The sequence below is a fragment of the Aythya fuligula genome, chromosome 13 (genome assembly GCF_009819795.1).
Source record: "Aythya fuligula isolate bAytFul2 chromosome 13, bAytFul2.pri, whole genome shotgun sequence".
NCBI classification, from domain to species: Eukaryota; Metazoa; Chordata; class Aves; order Anseriformes; family Anatidae; genus Aythya; species Aythya fuligula.
In genome coordinates, this window is record NC_045571.1 from 4,858,452 (window position 1) to 4,879,247 (window position 20,796).

At 37.4% G+C, this 20,796-nt stretch overlaps 1 protein-coding gene across 1 annotated transcript; it reads right to left on the reverse strand.

Moving 5' to 3' along the window:
* Positions 1-9,124: 9,124 nt before the first annotated feature.
* LOC116494491 (homeobox protein CDX-4-like) lies at positions 9,125-17,422 on the reverse strand. The gene is made up of 3 exons (XM_032196406.1): positions 16,990-17,422; positions 11,984-12,129; positions 9,125-9,331 (listed from the first exon to the last, which is right to left on the reverse strand). Exons 1-3 carry the CDS (start codon positions 17,420-17,422, stop codon positions 9,125-9,127), a joined length of 786 nt encoding a protein of 261 aa, XP_032052297.1.
* Between the last annotated feature and the right edge of the window lie 3,374 nt (positions 17,423-20,796).

Genomic DNA, 20,796 nt, shown 5'->3' on the forward strand with positions numbered 1-20,796 from the left:
TTTGTACGGGTTATAATAATGTGCGGGCTTTTATTTTATTCTCAGTTAAAGTTGGGATGTTTACTCTTAACTGATCTGAAAGTCAAAAACATAACTTTTAATCATAGCTGAGCACACTGTAAGAAACTATGTGTTTGATGCAGTGCATCGGTATTACACGTTTTTCATACTTAGCTATTATCTTTGTTCTTGTCAACTTTGGCAAACTGTCCAGGAGAAAGGTAATGCAGTTTAAAATATAACTGCAGGGAATGTAACCTACTGTCGTTTTGTCCAGTATTTCCTGTGAGAGCAAGCTAAATGTAGGATCTTGGGTTCAAGGTTGTATGCTGTTGCTGAGCAGAAGTCAGACAGTCCTGGAAGCATTTCAGAGCAATCTGTGGAACAGTTAGAAATGCTGTCTTTATTACGGGAACATTTTCCAGCACTATACCTACTGGAACTTTAAAACAAATAAAAGGGAAAACAGTTGCTTTATTTTCTTCACGGTGATGCAACACTTAATTTGTCAAGGGTTTGTATGAGTATTTACACTGATTTTGTATATCAGCAGTGTTCCTATTTCTTAGAATATTTTTCAACTGACAAGTTTAAAGTGAAGAGTTTTTACAGGTGCTTCCCTGCTCAAAGTAATAATTTGAATAGAGTGCAACAGGTCACAAATTGGGCTTCAAACTCTTACCCAGATGGGTATCATGTGTCATCATCTTAATTAGATTAAGGCATGGTTGTAAGGATAGTTGCTGTACTTCTTGATATAATTATTTCATCTGGACTGTGGCTTTGCAATGCTCCCGTTAATGGAATTGTGAGTATATCAGCAGTAAGAATTTCTTGCATTTGAAATACATACGTTGATTTTCACAAGGAACAGCCTCTTGGTAACCTTATAAATTGAAAGATCCTGTCCTGACTTGCTAAATCACGCGTGCTTTTGAGTGTGTATTTTTTAAAAAACTAGCAGAACTCTGGCAGTGATTTTACTGATATTAGGTACTTGGATTTCAGAATAGTTTTCTATAAAAAGTCTTGCTGCTGAAAGTGAGACGAGGGCGGTCTGCTAGCTTAATGACCAGTTAGAAAACAGAAAAGAAAATGCAGTAATAAGGACAGTCCTCACAGCAAGGAAAGATTTGTAATGGAGTCCAATACCACAAATGTTGTCAATGTATAATTAGGAAAGGGAGTAGGAGGGTGTCAAAGTTTACCACTGATGTGTCTTGCTGGGTGGATCTAAGGAGGGTGAGGGAGTTAAACCAATTTCAGCCTCGTTTTGTAAATTTATGCCCATTGCTCTGTATAATACCAAATAATGTTAGGGACAAAAGTAAACCATGAGCACAGGCAGTTCAAACTGGCTGAGAGTAGTGCACAGCCTGCTGATGTAACTGAGAGTAGAAGGGTCAACCTGTGAGAGTTGTAGGCAGGGGCTGCACATGGTCATGACACTGCGCTACCGGCGTGAGTCTCAGCATAAAATACTATGTGACCTCTTTATAATGAGCGTCTGAGGTGTTAGCAAACCAAGAAAGGAAGTCTCTTTAATTGCAAAAGATACTTTGCTATACTAACTTCATATTTAACTACTTTACTTCTTAATTAATAGGTTAATGTCAAAGTTCAGCTGAAGCTTCTGTAGATTTTTTTTTTTTTGTGGGGGTACTCCTAGCAGGAATAATGACTATCTGAAGTAAAAACAGATCACTTTAAAAAAACGTGTTTTGTAACTGTACTTTGTATTTAGAGGATGCATGCTTAATATTGGACTTCAGATGTAAGTACTCTAGGGAATGTTTTCAGTATGATTTATCAAGAATTAGGGCTTCTCAGGATGAAGTATTTAGATGCTTTACTTTCGCTACTTTTTTTGGAAGCCATTTATTAGATGAAATAATTTTGCTGCAAAAACTCAATTTGTGGACAGATGATTGTCTCTGGCAATGTTTATCCAAATCACTACCCTGTTTTGGAAGAAAAAGCGTTCTTAGGTCTGGCATGAAGCACTAAAAGAGTGCAGGAATGGTAAGAGTTAAACCAAAGCACAGTATTAAATAAAAGTGCTGTGGAGAGGACATGGAAAGTGAATGCTAGTATGGACCTGAGAGATACTGAGTCTTCTCTCAATATATATTTTCATTGTTTATTTCATAAAACTTCATCATAATCATTCAGAAGGAAGAATATGCCACAGATGATCTCATGCTGTCATAATTCACTCATTTCAGAGACTGTGCTTCAGCCAAGGAGGAGGTTGTTGGAGAATAGGAATATACGCTTGCAATTTTGAGAATGTATTTAGGACTTGAGGACCTGACTGGGGTTTAGAATGCCCCCGTTCTGCTACAGCAGAAATACTCTTTTTAAAAAGAGTGAACAGAATAAACAGTATTAGACCTCACCCATAAGGCACCCCATTTCCTAGTCAGTTAACGCATCTGACATTGAAATTAGATTCCTCTTTTTTTTCTGAGAGGGAGAACAAGTTCAAAGTACAGGCTTTTGAAAGCTGTGTGTGTGTGTGTTGGCTTTATTTTATTTCTTTGCTTGCCTAGCATGTTTTTTCAGTTTCTAGCATGAAAAGTTGTGGAAAAACTGAAATAGACTTGTAGACGAAATCAACTGGTAGGATGTGGTGGTTAGAAATGAGGTGTTTCTTAGTACAAACTATTTCCGTTAATGTAAGCCTTATTGTTTGATGTAAAAAGAGCAGTTTTCCTAAGAATGGTTTCCATTTCAGTGACACTTGAGTTGCTGTGGAGAATTTACCCTGGCTGGAGTCAGGATTAACTTGACACAGGAGCAAGCTAAGCTGTGGTAATGTCAGAACATTGGTGTTTATGCTTTGTAGTGCTTGGCAAACAACCGCTTTCTTGCAGTGCTGTTTTCAAACCTGTTCCAGCTAAGCTGTTTTCTTGACTTCCCTGCATGTGCTGGGCTGCTGGTGATTTTTGTTACCTTCCAAAGGGATTTTTGCACTTTCTCTTGTACCAAGAGGGGAAGATGCAGTAAGTGGTCCCATCTGAGTGCATTATTCACATCACATTTAAAGAATTTGCCATGGAAGTAAACAGTAAATCTGTATTGGAATGCACATAGAACTGCCCACGGACAAAGGCTGAAAGCGATCTGCAAATATGTTAAATATGAAAGCTGCAGTCTATCTGTGCTGCAGCTATCTGGCCAGGCTTTATACAGGACAGAATATCAAGGGGTGCTTGTGCTGGACGTGGGTGATGAGCTAGACATCAAGAGGACAAAGGTCAGTGACTATACACAGCTATGTGCTAAAGAACGAGAGTCTGTTCTCTTTTGCTAGAGGCTGAGAGCCCTTAAAACTGAACTGACTACTGTAGGAAGAGTGTCACCTTATCAGGCAGCCTTCTGCCCCCTTCAAGTCTTGAACCTGCCAGCTGCCCTGTGGTGCTGGCGCCTTCAGTACAGAGTCATTACTCAAAGCCTGCCCCTGGCAGTTGTGTGTTTCTCTGTCCAGATCATTTGTATTCAGGTACTTGTAATCAAGTTCTGACTTTTCTTCTGTGTGTCAGCTTTTCCTTGTATACGCCATTTCCTCTTTCATATCCAAACACTTCTAATTCCTCTGCCAGTACGTGGTGCATAAACCTTGCTATAAACCACAAATTTGCTCTGCTGCCCTTTTACTTAAGACTTAGGCCAGGTTTCTTCAACATATTGATATATGCCAAACTGTTGAGTTTTTAGCATGGAAACGAGCTTATTAGTAACTGGACGTGGGATGGTTCTATTACATGCTGAATTTTAACGCACAAAGTGACTGCAAGCATGTGTTTATGATCTTTATAATTAAAAACTCAAAATACCATTTTTCCTGTAAAATTTTTTAATGGCTTTTGAACAAGATGATAGCTCATATACCACAGAGGTTTACTTTCTTTTTGTGTATTGATTCTGAGCCTTGGCGCAGGAGAGAGATGATTCCACAAATTTCACTAATGCAGTTGTGAGACCTGTGCTTCTGCACTGAGAAAGTATTATTCATGTTGATGAACCAGCTCTGCAGTACAAGAGGGCTCTGCCCAGCTTTCCCTGAAAATGTCTTTAGCTATTTTGGAGTTCTAAAATACTGCTGAAGAATTTTCTCACTAGTACAAGTTCATTTCCCAAGTGGAGAAAGGAACCTGATTCAAGTTATTCCATGAAAAAAGAGATACAGGTTTAGTGGAAGAAGCCTTAAGAAGTTGGGCTGTTCCCATTGAGAACCATGAGATACATAATGATATTTGGGAGTCCTGCATGGCTGCATCACTCAGATTGGGATTGTCAAACACCAAATGTTCAAGAGTATTTTGTGAAGCATGTGTCTGAATCTGTTCTTTGTCCTTCTCATCCTTACTACATTGTTGTTCCCTCTTGGTTCAGCCATGCGCTGAGGTGGGGAAGACATTTGCTGCTGTCTCCGTTACCGTAGCCAGTTACCGTAGATGCTGCGATGTTCGTCTTCCCAAGCTGCAGCTATGAGATGGCAGCACGTAAAAAGCATGCTGCTAAAACCCTGTGTGCTCTTCCCAGTGTCTTGAGGCAGAACTGTATAATTCAGAGAACGTTGCGCTGGCTGCCTGAGAGCTGGTAGTAAGGGGCTTCAGAGAAGATTCCTGCAGAGAAACACCATATGAAATGTTCATATTTTTACTGGTCTGCTGTTATGTATATGCCTCTGTATGAGGTACCCATGGGCGGTATTCTAAATTTTCCCTAAGATTAGATGTTTTGTGTTTTATTTGCACCTCTTCTGATATCTGGGACATTAGGGAAGGTATCAGGTTTTAGGGAGTTTCAGTTCAGGAATCAATGTATGAAGTTGATAGGCATTTCAGACATTTTTAATCTCAATTGCACAGGAGAAGCAGTGGCTAGTAATGGGTTTCAGATCCAAGTTTACAGCTTGGTCATCTGCGGATTATACTGAAGATGTCTAATGTAGAGGTAGGGCAATTTGCACAAGTAATCTTAGTTTCAGGAGGTTGTCAAGTTACTGATCCAGAGTTTTATCGCCTGTATTATTACTGCTACTACTAGTAGCCAAATTATGTTTTGAATTATGCTCTTGACTATAAATTACTTTTTTTAAAAGTATATTTTAATAGTGTCCTTTCTGATTTCTACTATAAATGCAGTGTCATTACAGGAATGAGATAAATCTGTGTATCTTCCTCCCCTGGACCACTATTTAGGACTTAGTTAATGTAGCCAGCTCACTATGGTGCTTCGTACAGTCTCAGCATGAACAGTTTGAGGGAAAATCTTGCCGCTTGATTAAGTATTTATAGACAGTTTGGCTGAGAAAGGCAGTTGTTCCCAAAGGTTTGGCATCTCTACAGTATTCTCATAAGAGTAAAGATGATTCAAGTAAATGTCAGAAGGGTTTTGCTGGCTGCTAGAATCAGTTGTGTGATGCAGAATTTTCTTTTGATACCAGCATGGTGTTAAAGTGGCTCACTACTTTGCAAACTCAAAATACCACTCAAACAGCTGACTTGAAAACAGTGTGGTGGTTTTCTATTTACTTGAAGGGAAAAAGGCAGGAAACAGCTTGGGGAAAATGCCCACTGGGTGAGAAGGATTGTGTTTGATTTATTATTTTAATTGCCTAATGTTGCTAAGGGAGTGTCTAATTAAAGTCCCTGGAGAAGTCTTTAAAGGTGGAAAGATAATTATTGGAAAACATTATATATAGCCTTCAGTGTTTCTTCTCACCCGCAAAAATACAAAAATTAAACTGAAGGACTGGATGATGTCTTCTGAAGCTTTTCCTTTAAGTAAGCAATGTACGAGAGTCAAACATAGCTCCCCGGAAAATAGTAGCGATGTAGGAACTCTGTAATGGTTTTGTTGCCTCAGCCCATGTATATTCGGGTACTTTGATCCCTGTGTCCCCATGTTGGTATTGGCAGAACAAGAATATAGGATGGACTTTTGGCAGACTGTCATGTAGTCTGTGACAGACCATTAGAACTGCATGCTGGCATATTTTGAATTGTATTTTGACTTAGGATCACATTTTTTTGGCAAAAAATGGCACAGGCTGCCCTATCAGAGACAAAGTAAGAAGTTTCTTTTTTTGTTTGCTTGCAGTTCTTCCCTCTTTATTGCTTGCTATCCTCGTCTGGTAATAGGACTGCATATTAATTGCTTTCTCATCTGGTTTAGTGAAAATGATCTGGGTTAGTCTAAAAGGGTTTAAATTTTTTTTCTGGATTGTTTTGAGAAATGGCTGTGCTACTACACTTGGTTAAAGGGACACTGATCTAGATGGAGGTAGTTCTGCACAGTGCAAGAGAGGGGGAATAAGTTTTTACTCGACTAAGCAGTAGCCAGGAAAGATAATATAATACAGTTTTTAGGCATAGAGATCATTATCTAGAGCATGAAAGACTGTCTCCACCAAATATTTATTGACATGCTTTGAAGCCATTTAAAGTAGATGTGTTGGAAAAAAGCACTGGAGTTTATGAAAAAGAACACTTTTTTTTTGACAAGGCTAATTTTAAACATCTTACAGGAAATGCTTTGTATCCCATTCAAAAACTCTCATTTGAAGTCTAAAATAAAATCTTACATAAGGTGTTTCCTTTATCAACAGTGGTGGTTCTGAAGTTCTGCCTTCAACAGCTCTTCTGCCCACTTTGCCAGAACAGCTTGGTGTTTCCTTGCTGCCTGGCAAGTCTGAAAGATAGACTGGAACTTGTTTAAAAATTGCAGGGTGATAATTTTGACTATGTGAATGTGGCCCTGGTAAATAACCATGTAAGCTTTTGAGATAAATTAGAAGGAAAAGTTTAAAGCTAGGCCATGCGCTTTTGGCATGCAAATATAATGAACAATGTATTGTATGTTTATAGCTCTGCTCTTGCCATTCTTCCTTGTTCATTTGAAAACCAGAAACAAAAAAAATTCTCTCAGTCTCTGTTTCTTTCACTAATACCTTCACAAAAAGTGTCACCTGCTCTTCTGTGGAAGTAGGTCTTTTGATGGGAGATTTGAGCAGCAAGGTGAAGGTCCTCCTCCATTTTTTTTCTTGTATGTGTAAAGTGTGATGGCTTTTTTCTTCATGAGTCATTTTGGAATTTTTTTTTGGTTAATTTACATCCTTTATGTATAAACAGACAACTTAGGTAGAGAGGCTAGTGGAACTATGAAACCCTCCTCTCCCAGATCCGTTGTAGAGCAAATATGTATTTCTTTAAATGCAGAGCAGCATTTGTGTTTCTGGCTGTCTACGGACAGATACGCTTCTATTCATAGAAACAGAAGTAGATGTTTTGTGTGCATGCTCTATAATATGCTGCCCTATTTTCTAAAATGTCCGTACAAGCACTAATAGCTATGCGCAGTTTTGGAATATTCTGAATGCCTCAAAGATATCCGAACATAGTCTCAATTTCTAAAAGGTCTGACTTTTACAAATATTTACATGCACGCGGCTTTCTGTTTGCAGTTTCTTTGTATTCATATGTGCCCATTTATTTGAATCATATGAATGGGCAATTATTAGAAATATATTGGAGAAACACCTATAAAATGCTTCGTGATGAACTGTTATTCTAGTATCTCCTACCAGAATTATTTTCATAGAGTGACTCTTGAGTTCTTTTTAAATAACTGGGAAACAGTGAGGCGCATCCTCAACTTTAAGTTGCCTAATGCATTGAATCCAGACAACGAATGCTTTGACAGGTTCTGCCTGTGTTGCTCAGTGTGTTGTCAATGCTGCATGACACTAAGAAAAGCAGAATTTGATCTGCTGCTGCTGAGACTGAGAGTTTGACATTATTGAAGTAAGGAGCGATGCATGACTCACGTGCAGGATAATGATATTTTCTGTTTTTCTTCCTCTTTCTCTTTTTATTACCTTTGCTACTGATGACCTTTTCAATAAAATTAAAATTTTTCACTAGAGCACTTAATTCTATGCAACAGAAAAGGTCATGTTATGAAATTCCTATAAATAGGACTACTGAGGAGTTTGGGGTTTTCTAGCACTTTGTTTTTTATGTACTTTTTCCAGCCTCATCAGTTGGATACTTCTAGGTATCAATACTGTCTCACATGACAGTAATAAAAAATAATCTCACTGTGAGCACATTTATCCCTAATTTGTGCTCCTTCAGGTGTGCACATGGAGAGGACACTTCTGTTAATATGCGTGCTGTGACTCTGAATGCTGCTTGATAACAGCTTTGAAGTAGAAATTCATTTACTTTTGGATGTTTCTTGCCTTCATCCTGAATTAGGTGTCACACAAAATTGGTTGCTCAGTACTGCTCTTTGACTTAGTTGGAGACATGTTAATTTTTTTTATATTTGATTTTGGTGGCTTGGTAGTAGTAATAGTTCTGGCTCCATTATGTTTGTCCTCACATTTTTGAGCAGTTACATATGGATTTGTTGAAGACCAAAGAAATATTTACATCTTCCATACTATTTAGTATTTAGTCATGTGCACAACAGATTGTGTTTCTTACAGTTGAACAAATCTTGGCAAGTTTGGGGTGCTATTATTTATCTCTAACTATTACTGAGGAGATTGGCATGCTTGGATACAATTATGGAGGACAAAGAAGATTAATTTTATTATATTTAATATGTTGTCATAGCAACTTTTATTGAGTGTTTAAGTGTTTTAAAAGTTTTCAAAAACTACCATAAATTTCAGTCCACTTATGTGTGAATATTTATAAACATCTACAGTTTATTCTAATTATATAAAATGTAACAAACTAAATACATCCAACATCTTACATTTTCTGCAATAGTACTCTATAATCAGTTCACAGACAATTTTCTGTGTATATATGAAGAGACTAGAACTGTGTTTACTTGAATCTTCAGTGGTATCATTCTTTGGGTCAGTATGTGAAGTACAGTACCTCCTACTCAAAAGATTGAGCGACGAATCTTAGCAGCACGAGTTCCCTGAGATTTCTGTAGTATTTTGAGAATAGTCCCAGATCCTGTACATAGAAGTCAGCACTCTGAAGGTAGTTAAACAAGAACGGTCCTTTGCAAAGTTGAGTTTTCAAGAGGGGAAAAATCCACTCTTACTTTCCACTCTTACTTTTGCTTTTTCTTTATTTTCCCCCACTGTTCATTCAGAAACTATGACCTGATGAATGTCAGTGGACTGTAATCCATTTATTCCGTGTGGTGGTGGGAACAGGGGGCCAGGTATTTCATTTGGGCTGAGTGAACCAGAGTCACTCTGAACTGAGCCCCCGCTGCCATCAAACTGAGAGATTTTCTTCTTGATCATTTTTCTTTCTTTGGCTCTGCGATTCTGGAACCAGATTTTCACCTGCAATGTTATAAGTTATGTCTGATCAGTTTAAGGCAGCGCTCAACTTTTTACAGCAATAGTAGCAATGAAAAAATATATGTATGCAAGCAAATATCCCCTCTACCCCTCTCAAAAAAACAAACCCACACCAACACTGGACTTCTGCAGTAGAAAATTCTTCAGTTACTCATTTTCTGTATCATAATCAACAGAAGCTTGTTATTTACTTAGACCTGCATTAAAGTGAACTTGTGTTATATTTAGGAACATTGGAATCAACTGTTCTCATGTAGACAGAGTCCACCTAGTTCATCATCTAAGCTTTGGCAGTGGTATGTGCCATACTTAAAGGAACATGCAATTATAGAATAATTTGTCAGCTTTCTTTTTCATCTCTGTTAGAGGTTAATTCAAACCCAAGTGGTGAGGGTTCATTTCCTTCTTTATATCGAGTGATTTGTGTATGTATTTGCATTCTTGTTTTGTTTTAGGCTATATATTTATATATGTATTATGCATATATATGTCAGGTGTATAGCTACAGCTGCACTACTTAATGACAATAAAGTGAATTGTTTGTATTGAAAGAACCCTATCTATTTGAAATCCTATTTTGGTATCTAAATTTTCTTGTGTGAATGAGCAGAAAACCACATTTGTGCTTTCCTTATCATTATTTTTCAGTGTTCTCACTTCATAGTCTGTTACATCCTTTAAGGTATATTGAGTACAATATTATATAGGAAAAAAAATCTCTATTACTTTTCAAGTAGGTTTTACTTTATTATCTTACAGGTAATGACAATAAGAAGCATTTAGCTTTGTCAGTTATGAGTCATGTAGAAATGCAGATAGGGTATGTATTTTGTCTGTGTTTTGCCTGAAGGAAATTTATGAGTCAGAAATTGGATAGCTTTAAGAGAAGAGCAGCAGTTATGTAAAAAGAAACTAACAGCTGGTTTTATGCAGCATCACTAGTTACCCAGGTATGGCTGTGTTCTAAATCAGCTAGGTTGCGTAACATCAGAGCAGGAATTTGAATCTTTTAGAACTGCAATTCCCTGGAAATATTCTAATGGAGCTACATCCTACTGTAAAACACGTTGGAATTTGTTGATGATCAACTTGTTTTTCTTAGTTATGTTCCAGAGCCTCTTAAGAACCATAGAATATCCCAATTTGGAAGGGAGACTACCTAATAATTAAATGAATATGCCTGAGAGCATTGTCCAATGGCTTCTCAAACTTTGGCAGGCTTGGTGCTGTGACCATTTTCTTTCACTTCTTCTCAGTGAAGAACCTTTTCCTAATATCCAACCCAAATTGTTGTCTACGAAGTGTAATCTGTGTACTATTGGGGTCTGAGACTGAACATCGCTGCACTACAATATGATTCTAAAGACCCAGTGCTTTAACCTAAAATATTATTACTTATCTATGCATCCTTACACTTTCCAGCTTCAATTGGTCCCTCTCTATTCCATGTTCTTTCACAGATTGAATGCAGAAGAAGAGGAGGATATTTTAGAGAACTGAATGTGTATATTCAGAAAGAACAATCGTTTGTAAAATTCTAAAAAGAAAGATCTCTAAATTAAATTTACCTGGGGGCAATAAGTCTGGTTGCTAAGGTATGAGGTGCTTTATTCAGTATCACCAAATCTTCCCTTATCTTCCAACTGTAGCAGAGCCATTGAAATTCTGTTGTATAAAGAGGGCTGGATACAACAGTTGCTATACTTGCATTCAGCAGAGCCGTGTTTCCTAAATGTGCTCTCCAACACAGTGACTAGGAAATTCTTTATCCCAGATTCCTCTAGTCTTTGCATGAACACAGCTCGGATACCTAGGCCCCTGCTCAGGAGACTGTAGTCAAGACAGTGTTTGAATATGTGCGTAACTTGAACACAGAGATGCTTTTCAAATAAGCAATGAATCTAAGTATGCACTTGGAAATTTCGTGAGCAGATAGTATTGGCTATGTATACATGCATAAGTGGCATAAAAATTTGGCAACAAGTTTTATAGCCTAAAGCATCCTGTACATAATAGTTGTTTCTAGTACCTGTGAGCATGATAGTGAAAAGAAATCCTGACTTGAAAATCAAAGGTTATAAAGGCTCCTTGAAAACATGCTGAAACCTCACTGAGGGAGGATATGGCATGTGGCAGTAGTGGTAACAAATACGTAACAAGATGTACACAGATAATCTCATTTGATTGTTCTTTGAATGTTGAGTTTTCAGTTTCCTGGCTTACAGCTGTAGTGTATCCAATGCTTTACATCTTTACTGGCCACCATTTTGTGTGGTTGCAAGAAGAAATAAAATGGAGAATGCCATAACTATGGTGATGGTGAAGATAACGTGAAGCTGAAGTGTTTAATTTCAAGCTGTCTAGCAAGCTTTTATGCAAGTAAGAACAAGAACTTTTCCATACTTCTATCATAGATGAATGTCTTAATGTTTAGTTTCCCTTAATAGGAGGTTTCTGTCCAATTAACTTACTTATTAATTTGTGACTGTGTAGTGTATTCTCTGTGCCTAATACACTTGCAAACTGTCCTGGTTGCCTTGGCACTACTTTGCTTACAGAACATGAATGCTGCTTGAGCCCTCCGACAGCCACAGTGTCTGGTGGATGGGTGAGTATGGGGGACAGTCTGTGTACCTGTCTTTCAGATAGTCCCAGGTTTGCTGCAAGTTCTGACTTTCTCCTTATTGTAATGTATCTGTTGCAGTGAAATTCCTTCTCTAATTCTAGTCTCTGGTGGTCTGTGTAAACAACTCGGTATTTTTCTTTTGTTCTTGTTTTACCTGTTTGAGAAAGAAATATTATTAATATGTTGATTTTTGATAGCATCTTTCTTTCAAACATCTCAAATATTTTACAGGCATTATTAATAAAGCTGCAGAGTACTTGCAAAGGATTGTTTTCTTCTGTTACAGAGAAGGAATATGAGGTACAGAGTGAATAAGTAGATAACCAATATGCTCTTATAACATTTGGCTATCAAACTTCTCTCTCTCCCTCTTTATCTCTCTGTAAATACATGTTTAAATATAAAGCTTAAGTGCAGAATACCCTGAAGCATGTTAAATAATTCATAGCATACATAATTGGTACTGAATATATTTGACCTCAAAGGGAATTTCATTACAGTGTTCATTTAAATGACTTGTGTATACGTGGACATAAATATCACAGGCTCTCAAGACTGACTTTCAGTCACAATTTTAATTGTGACTAATTGTACTAATTTTGTATTTGGGCTTTTCAGATCAGTTCTCCAACACAAAGAAATGTCAACTAGCAATCTGTTTACAGTCTGTGTTTGGTCAAGCTTATAAGTTCAATAATTATATATATTATATACATATATACTAAATATATATGTATTTTTTTCCAAAAAGGTCTTGCAAGGTGCTGGGGGTACTCAGTGAGCTGAGTTTCCATTTGGAATTGAAGGCACTTCGCATCTTATAAACCTAGACAATAAAATACTTATAAAAGGATCTCTAACAACAGATTCATCTAAGAATACTTCTTTTACTTAAGAGAAATGTAACATAATGTTTAGAACATATCTTTCATTTCTTAGACTTTTTCCAACAATTTTTTTTTTAAATAATAATACGGAGATCACTTTTAAGCTTATTTTTTCTCTTTTGCACTTCCAACAGCCCAACTAGATAGTTTTCCTTTTTCGTCTGATCTTCCCAGTTTTAGTTTTTTTTTTTGATGTGAGTTTTCTGGGACAAACTGTAAGACAAAGACTCCTTTAAAGTGGTTCCCTAAAATCCATTGAGGTGTTAAGATGAAGCACACGCCACACAAAAGAGCGACAAGGAGATCTTATCAAGAACCCCTTTTACATTCAGAAACACAAGCCAATTGGTTTGGAATTTACAAGCCCTAAACAAATGTCAGACTCTTTCATCTTAGCAGAGGAAAAAAGGACAGAAATAAATGAAGGAATATTTTTCTTCAGTTTTCTTCAATTTTGGGCCAACATTGAGGATAGACTGAGGTATTTTTATCTGAAGCTAGATTTTTTGAAATACACAAAATTAAGAATGTTTTCCTCAATTCTCTTCCCCTTTGACTTCTAGTGTATGAGGTTTTCCTGGTTAAATTTGCAGGACTACAACATTCATCAAACTTAAGTTCATCATTTTTTTCAAGTTACAAATTGTTGGCTTTGAAATATTTGCTCTGGATGATAGTTATAATGTTAACAATAGTATAGATATTCAGGTTCCTTGTAAACTGAAGGCTTAGAAGTTAATCTTTGAAAAGAAGTTAAAATTCAACAGGGTTATTCCGGCTTCAATATAATCAGCAAATATAGCCACGATTTAAGGGGGTGGAGAAAAGGAGCAGTCTTCCCCATTCCCCTTGGTCATAAAATTCACAGAGCATTTCTTCTGAAGACAATAAAGCTAGGAGAAGGCCTCTTTATTTGCTGTGAAAATCATCACCCTTTCCGGCAATATAACTCCTGAAGAAAAAAGGGAGAAGGAAAAGACAAGACTGCATATCAAAGCAAAGAGAAGTGTTGAAAGGGTCTGTTGCCTCAATATGACAGATAGGCCTCAAAACTGAAAACAATGTAGGCCAGTGGAAAATAGATGTCACAACTAGTTTACAAAGCAAAATAAATTAGCATGAAAGCAGAGACCTGGCCCTTTTCCCTGTTTTTCTATTTTGTTTTCTAGCTGTGTTTCTGCTGTGATGTGATATGAATTACTTGGACATCATTGCTTGTGATGACATCAGATGTGTTGAGTATAATAATAAAAAAAAAAAGCTAAAGCTGACCTTGCAATATGTATATATATACACACACATTATTTATATATATATATATATATATAATGTGTGTGTGTATATATAAATCTTTTCCTTTTGTGTAGTCTCCTTAAAGTCCATCCTGTTTTTTGAGAAAGGTCATTCCCAGCTGAAGTTTCACAAAAAGATTTATAAGACTTTAGGTTCTAGACCCTTGTTTAGAGATTTTCTCTTTGCTAAGTTTCATTCATTGAAGACTCACTTTCATAGAATTACATATTTTGCACATAATATTGCAGGTTTTAGAAATGGTTTGGAGTTTTAGTCTTCGTAACTGAAGTTGGAAGGGCATTTTTACATTGATTTTAGTGAGAACAGGATCAGACTGTAAGGCATACTGCAAGTGTTCTTTTTCTTGTTTTTGTAGCTCATCTGGGAAGATAACTTTACCAAGCCCACTTTGGGTTTCTGTTTTTAAAAAATTCTTATTGCCTAATATGTCTACAATGTCTGTATATTTGACAAAAAGGGTTGTTCCAAATATGCAGTAATGGTTTTTTAATTAGAAGATACAAAGTATAAAATTTCAAACCAAATTTGAGCTGTTGAAAGCAGATAGTTTTTTTTTTTTTTTCCATCCTAAGGCTTGTCTTTGTCAGGTAAATTTTCATTTCAGTTTTCCTGAAGTTTGTATAAAATGAAAATATATTGAAACAGAGTAAATAGACGTTAACACCCCTTTCTCCCAAATAATTTCCATTGTCAGTATTTTAGTAGGCTCCTTCATTTAACTAGAAGTGTTTTGATTTCTGTTACTCCATGCTGCTCAGGGTATACATGTATATATGTATGTAAATGTATTTGTGAAGTTCAGGGCTGTATAGTTCTGAAATTTTGGACCAATGGACTGTATTAGTCTTCAATAGTATCGAAGGGGAGGAGCTGGTAGCTACTTTATAGCATGCATAATAATCTGGGCAAAAGGAAAAACAAAACAATTCTGCTTTGAAGAGTGGCTATAATGATGTCAAGTAGGTTTTCTTACATTCTAGAGAAAATATTGTTAACGTGTAGTTACATGCCTAATTTTACTCTTGCAATTATGTTTGAATTTCATTCCCTATAACTTTTTTGTGTCAGTATTAAAGTTTTCCAGTTCTTACACTTAATATTATTTTAAAGACACTGACAAAAAGCCAAATGTGGTTTGGTACTTCCCTTGTTTTAAATACATCACATTTTTGTTTTACTTTCCCAAGCCCTTTTTATTAAGCGGGATTGATGTCTTCGGCCAAATTCAGTGAAGTCTTGAGCTGTTTTTAACACTTCAAAGCATTGGGCTCTAGGAATGTAAAGCCTCAGGACATTTATCTGTGGACAGGCCCTGATTCACCTGTCCAGAATTGTTCATAAAGCATTTCAGCATGAGTGTAAACTGTGTTTTTCAGACCAGAGATGAGTGCTTTTCTGCATTGCATATACATTTTATGAAGTTGAGCACGCATGTGTGAAACTTTGCGGTGTCTGCCTTGTCTGTGCAATTAGTGTAAAACAAGGAATTAGATTTTGGAAATACTAATGCATTTAAACCTCAGTGCTGTGACAGCGACAGGGTTGCCTCACTGACATTCAGTAGTTGGAACTGATTCTGGTCTGTGCTCGGGTCTTGCATCACTTTTACACCTGGAAAACTCCAGTGATGTTAATGAAGTTACTGCTGATTTACATGAGTATACATAAGGACGGGGTGGGGGGAGGAACAGACTCTAAATCTGCCTGGCTTTGAAGGCCTTTGTGAAGACCCCAAGTGGAAGGGTGGCATTGTGGTATCTTAATGTGCACTAGGCATTTTATCCTTAGTAACAATGGGAAAACAGTCTGTATCTACTTTATAACTAAGAAACAATTACTAGACTAATTTTGTTCTTGAGGGATAACCATTTGAAGGATTGTTACTGAAGTGGTGGTGCTGATTTTCCGTGTCTGCTAGGATTGCTCCAGATGTAATTGCCCTTCTTTCTTTAGAGCATTTTCTTTGATGCTCTCTAACACACACTTACTACTTTTAACCTTAGCAAGGTTTGCTAAATCTATTGTTACACACAATTTACACCTTGGGAATATACACAGAAAAGTTCTGGCATGCAGCTTGTGACAAAAACGGGCACATCAATGAGTGACACTTGGGAGAAAGTGAATTTTAATTGTCTAACTGTAGCAAACTGCAGAATTCTGGTACATGAAAATACTGAAAAATATGGTTTGAAACCAAATGAAGCAAAAGCTGATGAGACATGGTCTGCAAACAAAATTGTTTACAATGATAATTTGAGTCAGATTATTTGTCTGGGGGCATTTCTTCTATGTAGATTTATTACGTGAGAATAATGAAAAACAGGCAAATCAGGAGGAAATCGCGTAATTGATACAGCTTGATCATAGCGTAATTTTCTTTAAAATTGCTGAAAAGTCTTTAAAGGTTTAAATACATAAAACAGCTCAGTATAAAATTTATCTTTACCTTGTGATGCAGAATAATTTCCATGTTTTTGTGTGCAACTGTTAAAAGCAACATTTTCAGGAGTGTCATATTTTTCATCAGAAATACTTTACGCAATGTTAGAACAAAGATACCTGGGCTTGAGTGAGATGCAGCCATATCTAGACACAACAGCCATTCTGCTACAGTCACATAAAACCTTAATGGGATGAAAGTGAAACTAGTGCAAATTCAGTTAAAATTGCATTAAACAAGAGTAGGTTAAATAAATGTCCTAAATGACCCACCAACCTATGTGCTTTAAGTAAAGTTAATTATTTATGAGATCAGAGATAGCAGAAAAATGCTTTCTGAGGTAAACAAAAATAATGTAGCATACGCTTACCAGTAGTGTTGGTTTGCACCGTTTTCCTCATCCATTCATAAGAGCTGTGCCTTTGGCTGTTGGGAGAGATTTGCTGTGCATTAATTGTATCTACAGGAGGTAACCCCCCGGATCCAGCAGGATGGAGGGAGCTGTAATCAGCAGAGCTGTAGGAGACCTGCCCAGGAGACGAGCCATTGATCTGTGCAGCAGCCACGGTGCTGGAAGGTCCTGGGCCATAAGCATTCCAGTCCTCCCTCTGTGGGCCATAGTGGGATCCCCAGGTTCCCGCAGGCTGTCCGTGGTTGTCCAGGGCTGGCACATGGTGATAGCCCATGTAGTCTGAGTAGGGGGGAGCGGACGCGAAGTTTTGCACTGGCAGGTTGTTGTTGCTACCCCTTGCAGGTCCTGGATACATGCTGTTCTCTTTATCCAAGAGAGAGCTCACGTACATGATGGTCACAGATCGTAAATGTGTTGTCACAACATCCTTTTCTTTCGCCGTTTAAAATAATTGCTTGATTTTTTCCCTAATAATGCCACTCTGCCTGGAATCTACTACTTCATCCTCTTTTATTATCAACTGTGTTACCAGGTGCTGGTGGTAATGGTTTACCAAGATCTTGTCTGACGTCAGCCAAACTGCCTGCCTCATAATTACATTTACATTCAAATGAAGGGCTGACCAACCCCACCTTTCTGCTAGTTCTGGTGCTTTCTCTTTTTACAGAGCTTTTATCTATCCTGTTACCCTTCACTGATACTCAACAGTGATTCCACTGCTGTAATGTGATGCAATTGTTGCTTGCATTTAAAACCTAGTATATAGACCTTTAAAAAACAAGAAAAAAAGAAAAAGGAAAGTGTTAAGTTGTAACAAAAATGTTCAATGTTTAAATGATTCTTGTCCAGACTATTTTAGGATGTATTGTCAACCAACAAGTAAATCTTTTACTCTCTTAATTTCTCAGATGCTAAAAAAAAAAAAATCTAATTAAAATTTTTGAAATTAATGGATACAGTCAGTTTGAATAATACACGTGTCTCAAGAATTTCCCCCTTGTTCTTGATGTTTATAAGTGATTTTCCAGCATGGGAGAAATTACGGCTCTATCTGTAATGAACATGTTCATGCTCTCCCCATATGGCGTGCTTTAAAGAGATCTCTTCATTTGTTGGCTGTTGCAAACCAATAAATTTTAAGAAGTAGACAATAAATCCTCTTAACGAAGATGGTGGCAGAAGAACAAGCAAAATGACTGAAAAAAATAGCAAAGAAATTCTTTGATCAAGCCCAGCAATATTGTTGGCTTCAGTTTCAAACTGAAGATGGCTTTTATGCACCTGAAAGGCCTTCCTCTGAAACTCCTTTATAGCAGACTGTTTTTGGTGGTGGCAATTAAGTGAAATGGGCAACAAGAAATGTCTGGAATATCAGTGTAGTGGATCAGAACTGCCCTGATGCTTGTTTGTGAAGTGCCTGACACACAGGTACTGGGTAGGTAAGCCTCCACACTGAGAGAAATGATTCTAAAGTTGGTTTTATCTTATTTTTAAGAGCGTGATATTAACATGGGAGAATGAAGCCATACCTTATGACTAGGGAATTGCCTCTATATGGTTGTCTAGTTATAATTTGTAGAGTGTATTTGATACCAGTTTTTTTTATCTTGGATAAATTTCTTTGCAATGAGCTATTTGTCAAGGGGTATGCTTGCAAAAGAGGTGCAAATTATAATGAGTTGTTTCCCTTTACAAAGGTGTGGATTTTCATTCAGCATCCTTTGTATTTTGACACTACTCATATTCACACGTCCCTTCTAATTCCAGCACTAAAGGATTCTAAGTGTGTACTTCAGAAAGATTTTTTTTTGAGGAAAGACTTTATGTCAATAACTGTAGCAAAGATTTTAAGGCCACTTTTTATATTTGCAGATTTCTTCATTTCTTAATCCCAAAGGATCTTGAGAATGTTGAAGAAATTTGCATCACAGGATAGGACATGGAAAAAGTAAGGCTCCTGTAATAGGTGTGCCCCTTATTCAAAAAACAAACCAAAACCACTAACAAAACATCTCTGGACTCCACTGAGTGTCATTCAGATTGAACAAGGTTGTTTCCTATACTGGAAGCATCGCTGGCATTTTTGCCTATTTGTGAGCATGATGCCAGCAGCTCAATTTCTATATATTGCTAAATACAGAATGCAGATCTGTCAGAGGCAGATCAATGGGAGGGTGAAGTTTCAGTTCCATCAACTATCTGCAAGCCATCGACATATTACAAATGAGCACTGGTTGCTCATAGCTTCTAGATCAAGCATGTTTTTTGACTATGCATACCATTTTCACATCTCAGTGAATGACATTTAATTTCATAGCATATGTTAGATGGTGGTAGCATTTTTAATTTTTAATTCTCTTCCTTTGTGGGATGCCTCTGTTCCTACCCCCCACAATTTCACTATCACCTAATCCCATTTTTTGTATCTCAGAGCTTTATCCTTCATTCTCTGTTCTTTTATCTTTTGTTTATGTTCCTCCTTTCCCTTTCTTGTTTTGCCTGTTCCATTATCTGAATTTTCTTTAGATCTATTTCGATTCTTTCCAGAACATAATTAGATCAAGATACACTGATGGTGAATTGCTGTACTGATTTGATATCGGCTAACAATAGTAAGCTTTGAATAAGGCAGTTTGTTTTTTTTTAAAAAAAAAAAAAAATTTACATAGGAGGATAAGATTGCTCAGTAAGACTGCAGATTTTTAACACCAGAGTGAGAATAAGATAACTAAAATGACAGCATAGAAATGATTTGCTGCACCCTCACTCTTATGCCTTCCATTTAGTGTAGCAGAACTGTGTGGATTATTAGGAAGGACCCGTATCTCTTCATGTAGGCTAGTGGTTTGAGGGTACCGTAAGTTTTGGGACTGATGATTTTTGAGAGCTAATTGACTGTTAATCCAAGTCTGCCTTCCCAAGAGTTGCTTCTCAGCCATACGTGTGTCATTCTGCTCAAATCCAGCATGTCAGTAGCTTCAGAGCCTCGCTGCTTCTTCAGTGTGTATCAGTAACTTACCCTGTAGTTCTGGGAAGATTTCTCGTGGGCATCGCTGTCAAATGCGAGGGAGATCACTGGCCTTCCCCTGTGAGGCGGGGGGGCATGGTGAGGGGATGGTAATGAGTTGTTGGTGGGACAGGGAGGACTGTTATGGGTTTATGACTGCTTAATGCAATTGTGGAGCTGTCGTGTCACCATGGTCCCTCTTTGACTTTCTGGGATGGTGGGAAAGGGGCAGGAAGTCCAGAAATGTCATCCACGTGGAGGCTTGTACTTAGGAGACTTTCAGCTGAGGGGGTAGAGACAGGATAGGAAAGGTCCGTAAGGTATTGGCAGCAGGATCGCAGCGCTGTTTGGCGTACTTCAGAGAGATTGATTGATAACTGAGCTCCAAGGTTATGATGTTCCATTTTTCTCCAACTGTTAAAATTTATCTATGTAGCAGCCACAGGAGTTGCCTCACCCTTTCGTTGGGGTGAAGGGGTGTGCATGTAAAATTAAACATACTTTATGTGCGTTTAATCTTTGGGGAAGATGTTTAAGGAAGATTGCCTAGTTTGCTAACAAGTGGTTAATGAAATGCAGTAGTAATAACAAGCGTGGTGAGAACTATTGAAACTATGAAAGTTTTGTTTGTACAGACAGTGTAGATGGTATACTCTAGTATGTGTGGTGTTCTCAAGAGCATTTCCAAACCTGGTAATAACAGTATAACCACAAACATGCCGTTGAGTGTTTTAATGACAGCTATTATAGCTGCAATT

Excerpts from the sequence above, each read along its gene's own strand:
- LOC116494491 (XM_032196406.1), bottom strand. The coding sequence starts at position 17,422 with ATGTACGTGAGCTCTCTCTTGGATAAAGAGAACAGCATGTATCCAGGA. Across the intron at positions 12,130-16,989 it reads GGTGCAAACCAACACTACTG|GTAAAACAAGAACAAAAGAA; the intron begins GTAAGCGTATGC and ends TTTCTCAAACAG. Across the intron at positions 9,332-11,983 it reads TGGGACTATCTGAAAGACAG|GTGAAAATCTGGTTCCAGAA; the intron begins GTACACAGACTG and ends ATAACATTGCAG.